The 15,278-nt window shown below is 38.4% G+C and overlaps 1 protein-coding gene across 1 annotated transcript in view; it reads left to right on the top strand.

Moving 5' to 3' along the window:
* The window catches only part of kiaa0825 (KIAA0825 ortholog), a 215,324-nt gene that overhangs the window by 13,736 nt on the left and 186,310 nt on the right, over positions 1–15,278 (top strand). The window contains exons 3-6 of the mRNA XM_088336394.1: positions 3,261–3,420; positions 6,338–6,505; positions 8,741–8,917; positions 10,253–10,577. Of these exons, the coding sequence (XP_088192520.1) occupies positions 3,261–3,420; positions 6,338–6,505; positions 8,741–8,917; positions 10,253–10,577 (830 nt within the window). The remainder of the gene's footprint in view (positions 1–3,260; positions 3,421–6,337; positions 6,506–8,740; positions 8,918–10,252; positions 10,578–15,278) is intronic.

The raw sequence follows: 15,278 nt of genomic DNA, 5'->3' as shown, positions 1-15,278 counted from the left end.
GTGCAGGGCTGCAACAAACATTTATTATTTATAATTTATTAATCAATCAATTATTTTGATAATTAAATAATGAAAGGGATTTACTTGTATTTTCTTTTCCTTGAATCCATGTCAACCTAGAAGTACCGATAACAAGACAATAATGCCTTCACAGTTATCATCTTAATAAAAAGAAATAATCCTGTTTATCAGTCACTTAATTCATCGCTTAAATATTCAATCAGCTGATAAAGCTTGTCGCAAATATTTTAAGCATTTTTGTTCCTTATAAGAATATATTTTGATTTTCTACATAAGTAGCAGCACAACTTACTTGTCTCTGCTCTACCTCTCCATAGCGTGCATGAGGCATACGATATCTCTGACATAGTCAGGCACATGCCCCCTCCTTCTTGGACACAGATTCACATTGGTATGGGTAGGAAAATTCAGATATCGTGGAACCCGAATTATCATTATTAATATTAATGATATTGCTCTTATAGAGGGCAGCACGGCGGCGCAGTGGTTAGCTCATGTGAGGCACAGTTCTGAGGTCATGAGATCGAACCTTCCTGTGTGGAGTTTGCATGTTCTTGCTGTGCTTGCGTGGGTTTCCTCTGGGCACTCGGGTTTCCTCCCACATTCCAAAAACATGCGTTTCAGGTTAATTGGCTGGTCCAAATTGTCCCTAGGTGTGAATGAGCAAGTGAGTTGTCTGTCTCTGTGTGCCCTGCGACTGGCTGGCGACCAGTTCAGGTTGTCCCCTGCCCATTGCCCGAAGATAGCTGGGATGTGCTCCAGAACCCCCGCGACCCTACTGAGGATAAGCGGTGCAGAAAATGGATGGATGGATGGATGCTCTTATAGAACAAGTACAAACATCCTGACCTTGGGCCCTGACCTGAAATAATAGTCAGACTTAAATACTGTCAGGAAAGTTGTGGACCCCTGGTGTACGGAACTATTGTTTGTTTGTTTGTTTGTACAGTATTTAATTGTATAATTGTTTTAAAACAAATATAATGTTACTACCAATGGATTTTGTCTTTATTTTGGTTGAATGTCATTCCACGTTTGCATGCACGGAATAGTCCAACTGGGATAAGAATTCTGATTTTTTTCGAGTAATTTGAACAATTATTGTACATGCCTAGTGGCAGACTAGTAACCCTGTATACCTGCCGTTTGCGAGAAATCTGGCAATCTGACGGTGGGGGGGTGGGTGTTGTATTAAGTCTGAGCGATGTCATTATGGAAATAGAAGAAGTTTCCACATTTAACTTTTAACAATAAACAAAAGGATGATTTCACTTATCTCACTCACCAAAATAAACCAAGTCTGTTTCTGTTTGCTCTAAAAGTGAATTAGATTGTTGTGCTTTTACTTGGCTTGCCAGAAACATGGAGTTACACTGTATATGGATGGTTACAACTGTGAAAGTTTCACCTTGAGTGCAGAAAATAAAACCCAATTGTCCCGTAAAAAATCAACCAATACACATTAAGCTTTTTAGCGAGACTATTCAGACTATTCCCTTCATTTAAATGTAGTTTTTTGGAGTGGAAGTGCACTATTGGACTTTAATAAAGGTGTGTTTGCCAAGAAAAATGATAATACTTGAGATGGTAATGAAGTTGTAGAGCGTTTCTCACCAGCTGCTGAATACACACACGCTTGCAAATATCGTTGTGTGCAAGGAATCTGCCTTTTTCTTCTTAAACTCGATACACAGCATTCAAGGACTCACTACAATGGCGGAGCGTTGGTCCTTATGTTGCACTTTTAAGATGGGGTCCATGTGTTTGCCTTACTTTCAAGTGGTCATATTGCTTACACTCTCGCGGTTGTTTTATGTATACGTCACCGTAAATCTTAACACACTTTTTGGCGTGTTGAGTCTGACTGATTTATTGTCGGTATTAAAGCAATGCATATCTTGACTATCAAAGAAGTTTAACGGGTTATGTGGAATGGAGGGGAAGTTCAGGGTTTACTGTGTGCAGTATATTCATATAGTATTGTCTTTCTTGTCATTGATTACAACGAGATTAGGTGTGGCACTCCAGGATAAACATGTAAATAAAGACTTAAAAGGACAGTGTGTATTATTTGACCACTACATATCCTTTTTTGTGTACTGCAACCCAAAACGAGTGTTAAAACTCACAAGGAAGATGGAAACTTAAAGTAACTAAACTGCACCATTCGTATTTACGCTCCCAACCTTGTCCGATGAAGTACAATCATGTCAGCTTCCTCTAGATGAGACTCATTTTATGTAAAATGAATACAAATTTAAAGCGTTTAAAATAATGAAAACTGTATTAGATTTAGAGTTAAATTGTTTTTATTGTCATTGATAACAACGTAATGAACATTGAGATTAGACGTAGCTCTCCTGGATAAACATTTGATAAACAAAGAAAAAAAAATAAGATTAAAAAAAACATTAGCATGTACAGTAGTACAGTTAACATTTACAAGGTAGTGCGACTGGTCAAAATTGTAAATGCATCAGAAAATAGTGCTTCCCGAAACATATTTAACAAAATAAATATTACCACTCCTCAAACCTAGTCCCAGTCCAGTAGCTTTTCTTTCCTCTGTCTAACAGCATAGGAGCTACACTCAGGTATTGCTGAGGTTTGTATTCGAGACTGCAATGTAATCAACGTTTTTTTCTCCTCCTGGCCCTTTCAAAAAATGTTTAAGCCAATGCGTCCCGCGACTCAAAAAGTTTCCCCACCCCTGATATAGAGGTAATATTTACAGGGTATGTTGGCATGGATAGGGATGGGCACAACCAAGCTGTACTTGCCCATGGAACAACACAGGAAATTGTGCCCCCGCGACCTTAGTGGTTAAGGGATCCAACCAAGCAACTAACCAACCAGTTGTTGTTGACTGGCCTACATTGTCGGTGGTTCAGAAAATAGTGCAATAAAATCAGCAGCAACAGTGTTTTTTTACCACAGTTTTGTGTGCTTGTTTTTGTTGGTGATGGATGGGTTTGACACGAGCCCTTGTTTTCAGGGATCTTTAGGGTCCTTAACAATCATGTTGGCTCTACAGTGTTGGCAAATGCCGTTGCCGTCCTCCACACAGGGCATGGAGCAGCAAATGATTTTGCGGGCTGTGTTTATGACTCTTCATGAGGTTTTTTGTCTGCTGCAGTGCACCTAGCCTTCCCTTACCACAGCTCTCATGTTGGCAGAATAAGAGAGGTCATCGGAATATGTTTTGGCTGTTTTTTAAAATACGTTTTTTTGTCCTTCAGTATCGAGCGGCATCTGGCGGAGCTGCAAGCCAAAATGGGAGACTCGCATGCAGGCGAGCGTCCGGCCAGCCCGAGCGAGTGCCTCCAGTGGTTCGATCTCCAAATGCACGACAACATTAGCACAGGACACCAAGAGCTCATGTGCTTCTTCACGTGCTTGGTAATCATGGACACTCATTAACTCATTTAGTGCCATAACGCTTAAATATGTTTTCAAAAGCAATGTCCAGAGGGGCCAAAATGTAAAAATACGTGTCTTGCTTTTATTTGATTAAATAAAAAACTGTTCTAAAGGCTTTGATGCTGTTGATCAGTAAGTATCAAGCCTCTGGGAATCGTTTCAGTATGATATAACACCGTTAGATGGCAGGAACGGCTTTGATCAGATCTTTGTCCACACATCACGGAACTTTTTGCTTCCTTTATCCAGCGATTGAGAGTGTGTGTGTGCGGCCCCTCAGCGACCGAACTCATGTGATCACGTTACCCGAATCATCGAGCTATGAAAAGTTCTAACAAAGTTCATGCATTGTTCATGCATAAGTTCAGTGTTCTTGTAATAAAATTTTATTGTTTGGACAAAGTGCGCTTGTATTTGTGGAAAGCACTCTTTCACAAAAAAAGCTGTCTTTCTCAGAAGTTTTCCTGGAAACGATTATTTCAAGAAACTTAACAATGTTCAACTGTCGTTTACTCAAGGTAAATACATACTTTTTTGAATAAAAAATGGGAGTTCAAGATTACATTTGATGTTTCCTATGCCTAGTTAAATACAGGGCTTAATTTTCTGTAGGCCTTCAAAAATTGTCAAAATGGCAAAAATTGGCTGTCCCCTGCCCTTCCCATTTGAGAGAAATAAATATCTGGCATTGAATGAGTTAATAAGGACCATTAAACATGGAAAGCAATACATTCTTATCCCAATGAAGAAAAAGTTGCCTATTTTCAGTAGATTTTTTTTAAATTTCAATGTAGCTTAACATTTCTTTTTTGTGGAAATAAGAAATGTCTCTTATTTTCAAATCTTGGGGCCTCGTGGCTCACTCGTTCAGTTGTATAACATCCCATACCAATTATCACTTACATGGGAAAATGCCCATTCTTCTCTGTTTTTATGGATGTATTTTTGAAATACATACAATATCAAAAATAATAATGTATCAGCCAAACGAGTTATTTTGGTTTATTTTAAAGATGATTTTAAAATAAAGCCTCTTAAAATATGAATGATTTAACTTAAAATTAAGGGAAAACAAATCTACCAATGATTTTTCTTTAAGATTACCCCCAAAAAAACAAAATTTTATTCCGTTCAATCCTGCTTTTTTTAATGGGTCATTTTTTAAAAAGTAGAAAATATAATAACCTCTATTTTTTTCTAAACTCGACAGAAATATTTCTTATAAAAAAGAGTTTTTGCTTGATAAGAACATTTTGTTTATTCTAAAGACAACTTCTTATTTTATTCAAGGAAGATGAACAGATATCTTGATATAAGAGGGGGAAAAAAGTTAAAATAACATTAAAATAACAAAATTTTTACTGAGAGATTAAGAATTATTTTTTCGTACTGGTAATCACAGTCATTGAAGTTTGTATTTTTTATTTTTTTAATGTAAAAACAGCTTTGAGTATTCCCCGCAAAAACTGACTACTTATTTTTGCAATACCACAGAAATAAATATATTGGAATCCTATCCATCCGTCCATTATTTGCACCGCTTATCCTCAGTAGGGTCACGGGGGTGCTGGAGCCCATCTCAGCTATCTTCGGGCAGTGGGCAAGGGACACCCTGAACTGGTTGCCAGCCACAGGGCACACAGGGACAGACAACTCACTCGCTCATTCACACCTAGGGACAATTTGGACCGGCCAATTAACCTAACATGCATGTTTTTGGAATGTGGGAGGAAACCGGAGTGCCCGGAGGAAACCCAAGCAAGCACGGGGAGAACATGCAAACTCCACACAGGAGGCTCGATCTCATGACCTCAGAACTGTGCCGCACATGCGCTAACCTCTGTGCCGCTGTGCTGCCCCATTCTATATGCAACATATTTGGGCTGTAATGAAAATCCTTGTAAATACTTGCCCTAAAAACATGTTTTTACCACATAAAAAACATTTGCCCTTTTAAATAAGGGGTGCATAGTTTTTCAAAAATGTAATATTGTCTCAATAAAGTATGTGTTAACTGAGTTCAATGGGCCTTTATATATTACTTTTAACTGCATCAATCTCCTTTTTATCCTATATCATCGGTGTTCTAGCCACCGAGCGCATTAGGCTGGAGGAAAAAAGGCATGGACAGGAGAGTAATTTCAAGCGCATGCTTGCGGTTTTCTTTTATTCTAGGTGACAAGGGTGGTTAACCCGGTTCTCTATAGCCTCATTTCTTGCATCTTATGGAGGTTTCTCTTGTCCAACTAGGTAATGCAAATTATCTGCTCATTATTAAACAGTGTGGGAGCTTGATAACAGTCCTGGTGATTGGAATAAGCTATATTGAAGCAGAGATTGGAGTATCTCATGCGGGACATGCAGCTCTCGGAGCCTGGGTTGGCCACCCGTCTCCTAGGATGAAATTGGTGAAAGTAAGAAAAGTACTGTTTTAATTACAGTCCAAATGCCAACACAGAGTTTATTAGAGTGCGTAAAAGATAGTCATGTACTTGAACGCACAAAACAAAAAGGTTGACCGAGGCCACAATGATAATTTCAGACAGATGATGGCATCAGCAAGAAAAATATTTTGAAGCTACACACCACCTTTAAAGTTTTTCTTGCTTTAAGATATTAGATTTTTTTTATCTAAAAATATAATGAGATAAGTAAAAGTGTCTTATATAGCAGATTAGTGTACTTATTTTACATAATATTTTTCTACAATAAAGAGGCAACAATGCTCAAATCAAACAATACCAATCTACCATGCGCTAATTTTGAATAAAAATTGTATTATTTCATTAGGAATTTGAATAGCCTCAAAGAAGCAAAAACACTTCAAATAAGGAAAAATCTGCCAAATGGGTGAGATTTGATTTATTTCATTGTATGACAAGAATTATTTTTCCAGCAAGATTACCTGAGGTCGAAAGAGGAAGGAAGAGAGAATGCGACACTCCAGCTCTTACTCAACCTCTCATCCCAGAAAGGAATCTGCTTCCCTTGCACCCCATCCTCATCTTCCCTTGCTGCTCCTTTTCCCTTGATTCACGCCATCAAAGATGAATCTGCAGCTGAGGTAAATCACTTCTTTTTAATATACAGTAGACCCCAATGTTACAGCATCCCTAGTTCATGATACTGTTACAATGCGATGTGGAATAGAGGTTTTGTTGGGCCCCTTGTTATGGCATTTTACCTACCTTGTGACATCAAAATTTAAACGGTGTTTGTCCCTACACAGTAAAATTACCAGTTTTGATTCATCACTTGCCCTGCGACTGGCTGGTAACCAGTTCAGGGTGTCCCCTACCCACTGCCCGAAGATAGCTGGGATGGGCTCCAGCACCCCCGCGACCCTACTTAGGATAAGCGGTGCAGATATTGGATGGATGGGTGGATGGATTCATCACTCATAGATGAGGTCGATATGGTCACTGGGGTACTTTTAAATGTTCGTGTTAATTAAACACTGTTTATTTTAAGGCACCCGGTAATAGTGTTATTTTAACACTTAGAGAGTAAAGTTTGTTCTACCCCAGTGATCATGAGGTCCTTATGTACGAGTGTTAAATCAATCACTGGTAATTTTACTGTGTATGGTTGTGCCTCATTTCTAAGATCCATTTCTGCTATTGGTCACGGTCATATAAGATGCTGGTCTGTGATTGGTTTGTGTCGTGGCGTCATGAAGATGCTCATAAGCTATTGCCTGAACTTCCTCCACAATGCCTTTCTCTCTATTTGTTACATTACAATTTCAACTCCCATGACTAATAAGTATGAAATTTCTCTCTAGTCTCCCAAAGCCACTCAACACAATAGGTACTTTATAAACAGTAGGTAGGGGAGTTGAATTTTAAACTCAAACATTTGTTTACAAAAGGAAATCCAATAAAACTAGGGTCTCATTCACAATGGTGCTACGTGCAATAAACATGCATTTCAATAATGCTACTATAGCACGTTACATAAAGCCTACGTGTGTACAACGAGTTCTGGTGGTAAATATAGCGTTTGGCTACATTAGGTTGCTTCCAGTGTTGGTGACTTTCGCAGGAATATGTCTTAATAATTTCTCTGAACTTTTTATTTACACAACTCTTGGCCAATTGCAAGGTTTTCTTAGCAGTCCTTCGCCCATGACAACCACGGCCTGTTTTGAAAATAAATTAAAAAAAAATAAAATAAAATAAATAAAAGTCGGATAAAAAACGTCACGACAAATTTGGCTTCAAAATCTTTTGCCAATGGTGACTGATTTAAATGTGGATTGATTGGTTAACCAATACATTTCCAAAATAAATATGTACACATTTGAAATGAAATGATCTGCATTTATATAGCGCTTTTCAAGTCAATGACTTCCCAAAGCGCTTTACATTGTGCTTCACATTTCCCAATAGCGGCCGTGATCTGTGCAGCCATGTAAGGCACTAACCTGCTTATTGGGGGTATTGGGGGTTCAGTGTCTTACCCAAGGACACTTCGGCATGTAACACGGACAAGCCGGGATTCGAACTGGGATCCCTTAATCCTAAAACGATCGCTCTACCTCCTGAGCTACTGCCGCCGGGTGCATTCAAATCTGAGCTGAAGGTGAACATGTGCAAAGCCAATCGTGATATATTTTTACGCACCACTATTACGCACTAGTGTGCACAATCATGGATTCACTTCTGCAAAGAGATGTCAAACATTCACAACTCTTTCACAATGTCTAAAAATTGGCCAAAGTGAAATACACAGATGCAAAGTTTTAAGGGATGTGAACTTGTCATGTCCAAATGGCCACTTTTGGGAACGCCAAGACCTACCATTAGAAAAATCTGTAATATAAGATGTTTAGTTTTTCAGATTGTGATCAAATTTGGCAAGGTCCTAGATAATGCTTCAAGCTATTGTCTCACCAGTTTTCCAGATAAGATCCCCACGCTACACTCGTTTGCAGGCATTAGATTGTAAAGAAAAATAAAATCAAGCGAGAATAAAAACCTTCTGTTTCTGTGTGTTCCAACTTTAATTACTAAATGATAGTAGCACTTGTAGTGATTATTTCAGTTTGGGACAAAACTTCAGAGTCTTACCTTTCAAAAGAGACTAAAACCGTTCACTTTCAAGAACGGTTCAAGAACAGGATTCAATTTACTTTGGGTGTGTCTTGCATTGGGATTTTAAGCGCATTTTACAGGGACATTAACCGCTTAAATTAAACAATAGTTACAGCTGTAATGCGGGAGGTCTACTTTATTGTGTTTGTTGCCAGAATTGCAATTTCGAGGGCATAACATTTATTTTTATGCACTTTTTTAAGCTCCAAGTAGCATGGGAAGATGTCCGTCTCCAGCTGCGCTGCTATCTGTTGGATCGGCTGTCCAACGGATACCCGGCAAATCGCGGAGGGCCCTCCTTGACCACTCATGAGCAAGTCAGCTGTCTGCAGCAGCTGTGCTTCTTGTACCCTGAGTGTGAAGTGCTCGCTCATTACCAGGTAACCACATTTGTTTTGGTTCTCAAAGCATCTGCCTAACATGTTTGTAAATCGGATATAGTTATTGTTTCTCTTGTCTAGACCCGTAAAATAGTTGAAGTAAATGACAGGACCAGCTACAGGCTTCTCGTACCAGATACATATCGTTGTGTAATGTGAAGAAATTGTGAACAGACTGTGTCCTCCCCTCCAAACAAAAGAATTCTATATACAGCGTGTGAAAATAAAGGTAAATTAAGCAAAAACATTTTAAAAAATATATATTTACTGTTTATTTTGTTTTTATCTTTTTTTATTATGATAAAAAAAAGATTTTACTTAGGGGTTTTATTGCTTGTTTTTAGATCCAGTTTTTTTTAAATACAATACAAAAAAAAAAAATCAGTAAGTGCAACCCTTTTGAATTTATTTGTATAATCTTTATTATTGGTTAAAATAATTCAGATTCTCTTTCCAAAATAATTTGGAAAGAAAATCTGAATTATTTAATTTAATATTCAAATTAAATAATAATGGTATAATATTTAAGATGAAAAAAATAACAATAATTTTAAAAAGTTTATATTATTTAAGATAGATTTTCAATAAACAAGAACATCAATACTTACTGTAAAATCCGGCAGATCATTTTGCTCTCTTTAGGTTTTATCTTTTTTTTACTAGAAAAAAAGTTTAAACAATTAAATTCAATTTTGTATTCAAACAATCTAATAATAACCATCCAAAATAAAATTTTTGAACTATTTTAGGATATTGTCTTTGTCCAAACAAGAACATTATTTCTCTTGGAGTTTAATTTTGAAGTTTAAAAAAATATGAAAAGAGAAAAAATATAATCAATTTTTTTGTCTTACTTTGACACAAAATAGAAAGTTAAGCGAGTAATGAAAAAATAAAATTAATTACTTGAAATGAGCAAAAATATCTGCAAGAGGCTCAACTTTGAATCATTTCTTTATTGCAGAGATATTCTCGCATGTAAATTTTGCTAATTCAACGTGTAATTTTATTCGGTTCAATACATGTAAACTCTTTTTTCTAGTAAAATAAGATATACATTCATTCTTAGAACTATATTATTAAGCAGCTAGAATAAGCCAAAAATCTTATTGCCACGTTTAACAACTTTTTTTCCATTTTGGTAGCTTTTTTTTCTAAAAATAAGGAAAATAATTTTATATTCTTTGTAAAACTTTTATAATTTTATTTTAGAAATAAAGTAAAACATTAAAACAACACTCAAATGTGCAACAATTGTGCTAATAAGGTCATAAATTATCTTAGTTCTAGTATCTTAGAGTTTTTAAGGTTTTTTACTGTGCTTTCTCCATCTAGGGTCTGCGAAGTCAAACCACACAGGCTCTCCTGCACACCGCCATGTCTTCCAGCCCAGCCGGCATAACCGGCTTCGACAGAGTGACAGCAGCGTTCCGTTTGGTGGTCCCAGATATAACCCGGACCCTCCAAGAAGACCTTCACGTTCTTCCCAGACTATTTGAACCCCAGGACATATTGGGCTTCCTAAACGCATCCTACCTCCGTCCTCTCGCTAATGAATTGTCCACCTTGTTGGACAGAGAGAGTGAAGCAGCCTTTTGGGACAACACCATGCTACGCAGCAAGATCAAAAGATACTCATCCAAGTCTCGAGCAACAGTTGGTGAGTATTACCTTCACATGGTTGGGTTAGTTCCCTTTTTATGGGACTATAGTAAGCCCTCAAGATAGGACTATAATCCGTATTAAGGTGAAGTCAGCAAAGTGAAATTGCCATATAGTGAAAGATAGAAACCTGTGGTAATGCGTAGCTAATGCAACTCCCCGTACCCCAGATAAAACCGTTAAAACAACAAAATACTGCGGTATTTTCTGGACTAAAAGCCCCTCTGGAGTATAAGTCGCACCAGCCAAGAAATGCATAATTCAAATGAAAAAAACATATATAAGTCACACCTGGAATCACATTTTGGGGGGAATTCTTTTTGATAAAATCAGACACCAAAAACGTTACGGATTAGGAGTTATTAATGTAACTGTTGCAGTGGTAACTCTACACTGAACTACTCCCTGGGCAAGACCGCATCCACACAAATTAAAACCCGACCTTTCTGGCTCTCCCTGATGCAAAATCATCGATAATTCATCATAAGCAATCTGCTCCCCTATTTTGTGAGTTATGTTGATAACAGCAAGGAGCTGTGAGCTTTTCCTGAGACATAGTTGACCTCAGGTACAATTTTATCAACTTCCGCTTCGAAAAGCTCCTCTCTGCTTGAACCATCGTCACTGGCAAAATGAGGAAAATGCGCAAAAATTGCCTGTATTTTCAAAGTTATGAATAATGTGCTTTATCTGGAAGACAGGACCTGCCAACTATTTTTTTTATAAATAGTAATGCAAAAAATCTTCCAATGACGTCAACTAATAGCAGACTGGCATTTTAGAGACGTAATACGTCATATCCCCAAACAACACAATGTTTGAAAGTTATACATTTTGGGCACGTTAAATAACTTGCTGTTGATGTCGTATAGTTGTAAAAATGATGTGAAGAGGGGCCAAACAAGCATCTGTATAGTGAATACATTGTAAAGCATGGTCTCCGTATCCCAGGGGACTACTGTTTTCAGTTTTTTTGTTTGAAACTAGTCATGCGTCTTTTATAATCATTGTTAACCTTTAAAGATGTTTTTTCTTCATCTTCCTTTTTTCTATTAAATTCCAGCTGTCGTACGCATGGCCTCGAGCCAACATCCTTGAAAGTGATTGTCGGTAACTATTTCCATTGTAATTGCTTTCCTTCTCCCTATTTTGCGCAGCACCTCCGAGGTCAGGGCTCCTCCGACTCAAAACTACTTCTAAACACTTTTAATTCAGTTTAATCTTCAACGGGGAAGATGATTGTGAGGTCTGCGAAGCATATCCAAGGTGAAAACATGACACCTCGGAAGAAAGTTCGTCATTGAGAAATTAACCTTAAACTATTCTTCCTCTTCCAAGTAGTGTTCCGGGCTCCGAAAGTTCTCAGTGCAAAGTTTGGTGTGTTAAAAAAATTCTCAATGACAGCCTGTTATAACACTAACTAGCTCTAACTGAACAAATCATGAACGTGAGACCTTGTAGGATGTTGGAATACAGACTAGTTCTAACAGCACGAAACATGAAAGTATTTTTCCCACACTTAATTATTGGGACAGAACAACAATGGTTATGTTTACATGCATACAATATCCACTTGCAGCAATAGTTGACCTGGGATAATGGATAGCAGTTGCTCGGGTGCTGTTAGATTTCAAGCAGAAAAAAAGAGCCGCCAATCTGATTAATTTCTCCAAATGTGAGTATTGGATTGCAATGGTTGGGTAAGGCCTTGGTATACGGATTATGGTAATCTGATTGCTTGTGCGTACACACAATTTCTCCAACTGGGATATAAATATGCCCCAAAACAATGGGACTCTGCCACCATGGTAAAAATGCTTCAGTTGTATCAATTTACAATAACAAATGCCTCTATTGCATCCATTCGTTTATAGTGGGAGTCTTTTTTTGGCAAGTCATGTATGATCAATCTTTGCAAACACACGGGACATAGCAATGGAGGTCACATTTGGAGCAACTAAGCACAGTTTATGTTAAATTTTGTGAGTGGAATGAAAAAAAAATATTATGTATTTAATCTCAAGAGTTTAATGTGGGAAAACAATCTCTATTTGCATAATGGCGCCACTCAGTTTTTAAAGGTGCTTGAAATCCTTAAAAATTCTTACTTTTGATTGTTGTGTTTGAAAAGTTCTTGAATTTTGGTGAAGTGCTTGTAAACACTCGAAGTTCCCTGACAGTCTGACTCAATAGACCACATATTAAATAAAGAAAAATAAATCAAGTCTGCTTAAAAATGACCCCAACAAGATGCTCTGGTCGCTTCGCTTTTCCTTTGCATTTTTTCTTCCCTCGTGACTAACGGCAGATGGCATTCGTTTGTATAGCGTCGGCATGCACCCCCTACGCCTTGCGTGAGAGGTGAAGAGACCAAAATACCAGGTACTGGATGAATCGGAAAAATGGCTATGAAAGTGCTTTAAAAGATGTTTGAAATTGGTCATGAAAAGAGGTATTTGAACCCCAGTAGCTTCTGCTTTGACCCTGTAATCAGTATATAGTGAACCCTTGTTTTTAGTGGAACATGCACTCTAAAAACACTTGGGTTGAAAGAAGTTTGTGTCAAAAATGGACAAACCCAATACATGGGTTGATTTGACCCAACAACCTTTGTTGTTTTACAGAAAGAAAAAAAAACACACAAAATGACTAATATTTTAGGTATTCTTAAACAAAATAATTCTACAAAAAAATCGACTATACTCAAAAATCAGAGTCATTTTATGTAGCTCAACATAAAGTATTCGATCCTTTTGTGTAAAAGTACTCAGGAAAACGAGTCAAATTGACTCATGCATTGGTCTATTTTTTACTCAAACTTGGGTTATTTCTAACCTAAATGTATTTAAGGACTACGTTTCAATAAAAACCTGTCATTTGTGAAAGCTTTTATCGTTTTTACATTTACTTTATTATACTATCAAATACTTGTGTAGTTGCAGAATGGTTTTTCGACATTATGGGTTTTACCGTTATTCCCAACTGAAATACATTTTGCACCCATGTAACATAAATTTAGAAATCTGTTTTATGCACGTTTACATATTAAACCACAATGTTATTGACCTGCAGGTAGTGTCAGAACCAGAACAGGACCCGATCGCGTGACGTTCTCACACAAGTCTTTATTTTACGGGAAATGGGGAGTCATGCACGTTAGACAGCCGGTCTGGCGTGGAAAGACAGGAAGCCAGAGACCGACGAGATTGATTCCAATTGCCCGAGTTGATACCGGACAGGACGGGACAGACAAGATAGAATCAGGATATCGAAAATAAACAGGAGAAATTAGACGGGAACAAGAACTGGAGAAAATAACAACAGGACAAAAACAGACGGAAACAAAACTGGAACTTGAAACAGGACATAAATAAACGGGAAAAATACCAGATTGGAGATATCAACAGGAAAGCAGGACCGAGTCACAACCCACGTCTTGTGGGGCAGAAGTTCGTTTGACGGGCTGACAAAAAAGCAAGAGAGCGCTGAGCTTAATATAGACAGAAAGCCAATCTCTCAACGAGCTGCAACTGGCGCCACAGGGGCAGGGCCAATTGGGCACCATGGCAACTGTGACACACACGGGCGCGGCCAATTGGGCGCCATGGCAACCATGCCAGGTAGAGACAATACAGTGACGCTGTGGCCAATCAGAATGCAGAACAAAATGCATGATGCAGATCAGTAAAGTAGCAAGACTGCTTTATTGCAAGGGTTCACTGTACTCGCAAGTGCCACGTTATACGGGGTTATTCATTTGTCTCTGGGAATGTAAACGATTCATTCAGATCGCTCCAAAAACCCAACTTCTGATCCCAGTCGGACTATTCCCTGCATGCAAAGGCAGTGATTGACACCGAAGTCATAGCCTCAGACTTGAGAAAAGTGTACTTTTGATACTTAATTCCCTGCATATTCCCTTTGTTTGTTTCATACTGACTTATTTAGGACTTGCTGACGGTAAGGCTTCACCCTCCCTCCTCCCCAAAAAGTAAAGCACCATTGTTTACTTTTCCAAAATTTGTGCACATGTCAGTTTCCCTCCGGAACAGCGCGAAAAGCGTCTTTACATCTGCCATTCTTGGATAAACACGCCGGCAGCCTCGCCTCGTCTCCCCACCCCTCTCTCTTTGGTTTTCGCCTTCTCCTTCGCTTAAACGCGAGATGAGAACAGGCAGCCCAGATAATTGGCCATGCGTCAGTCGGCCTGTTTGATCAGGCAACGTGGCGGAGGCTACACAACTCCGTGCCGCTCAACAAACCGTCAAATGTAGCACCGGAGGCAAAACACGACTCCGGAGGGAGCAAAGGACCTGTGTTGTTTCGGGTTTTTTTGTGCTCCGTTAAGGTGTTTTGTGCCTATGTGCAGTTTTAGTAATCGCTAGTGTCCCCGGTAAGTAACACGTTATTAAATTTCAGGTAGCAAATATAATGTAGAACGTTTCTTGATATAGTACACTGCTGTCATAGGACCGACAAACATGGGTCGAAACTTAGATAGGCAAGCTGAGGATTATTTTTCTTGGGCCTTGTTCATTCCAGAACAACAAAGACAACAGACACTTAAGCTTGATTTACATATGCGGGAGGTGCAGCTTCACGCTTACTGTGCCTCTGATTTGCTGTTCTCCCTATTGGCAAAGTTTGAAGCACTATTACTGGGGCGGAAGTGGCTCAGGAGGTAGAGCGCTCGTCTTGG

The sequence above is a fragment of the Urocampus carinirostris genome, chromosome 5, assembly GCF_059441175.1.
Source record: "Urocampus carinirostris isolate Australia breed hairy pipefish chromosome 5, RoL_Ucar_1.0, whole genome shotgun sequence".
NCBI classification, from domain to species: Eukaryota; Metazoa; Chordata; class Actinopteri; order Syngnathiformes; family Syngnathidae; genus Urocampus; species Urocampus carinirostris.
Note: the sequence above shows the minus strand (reverse complement) of the source record. Positions and strands in the feature narration are given on the sequence as shown.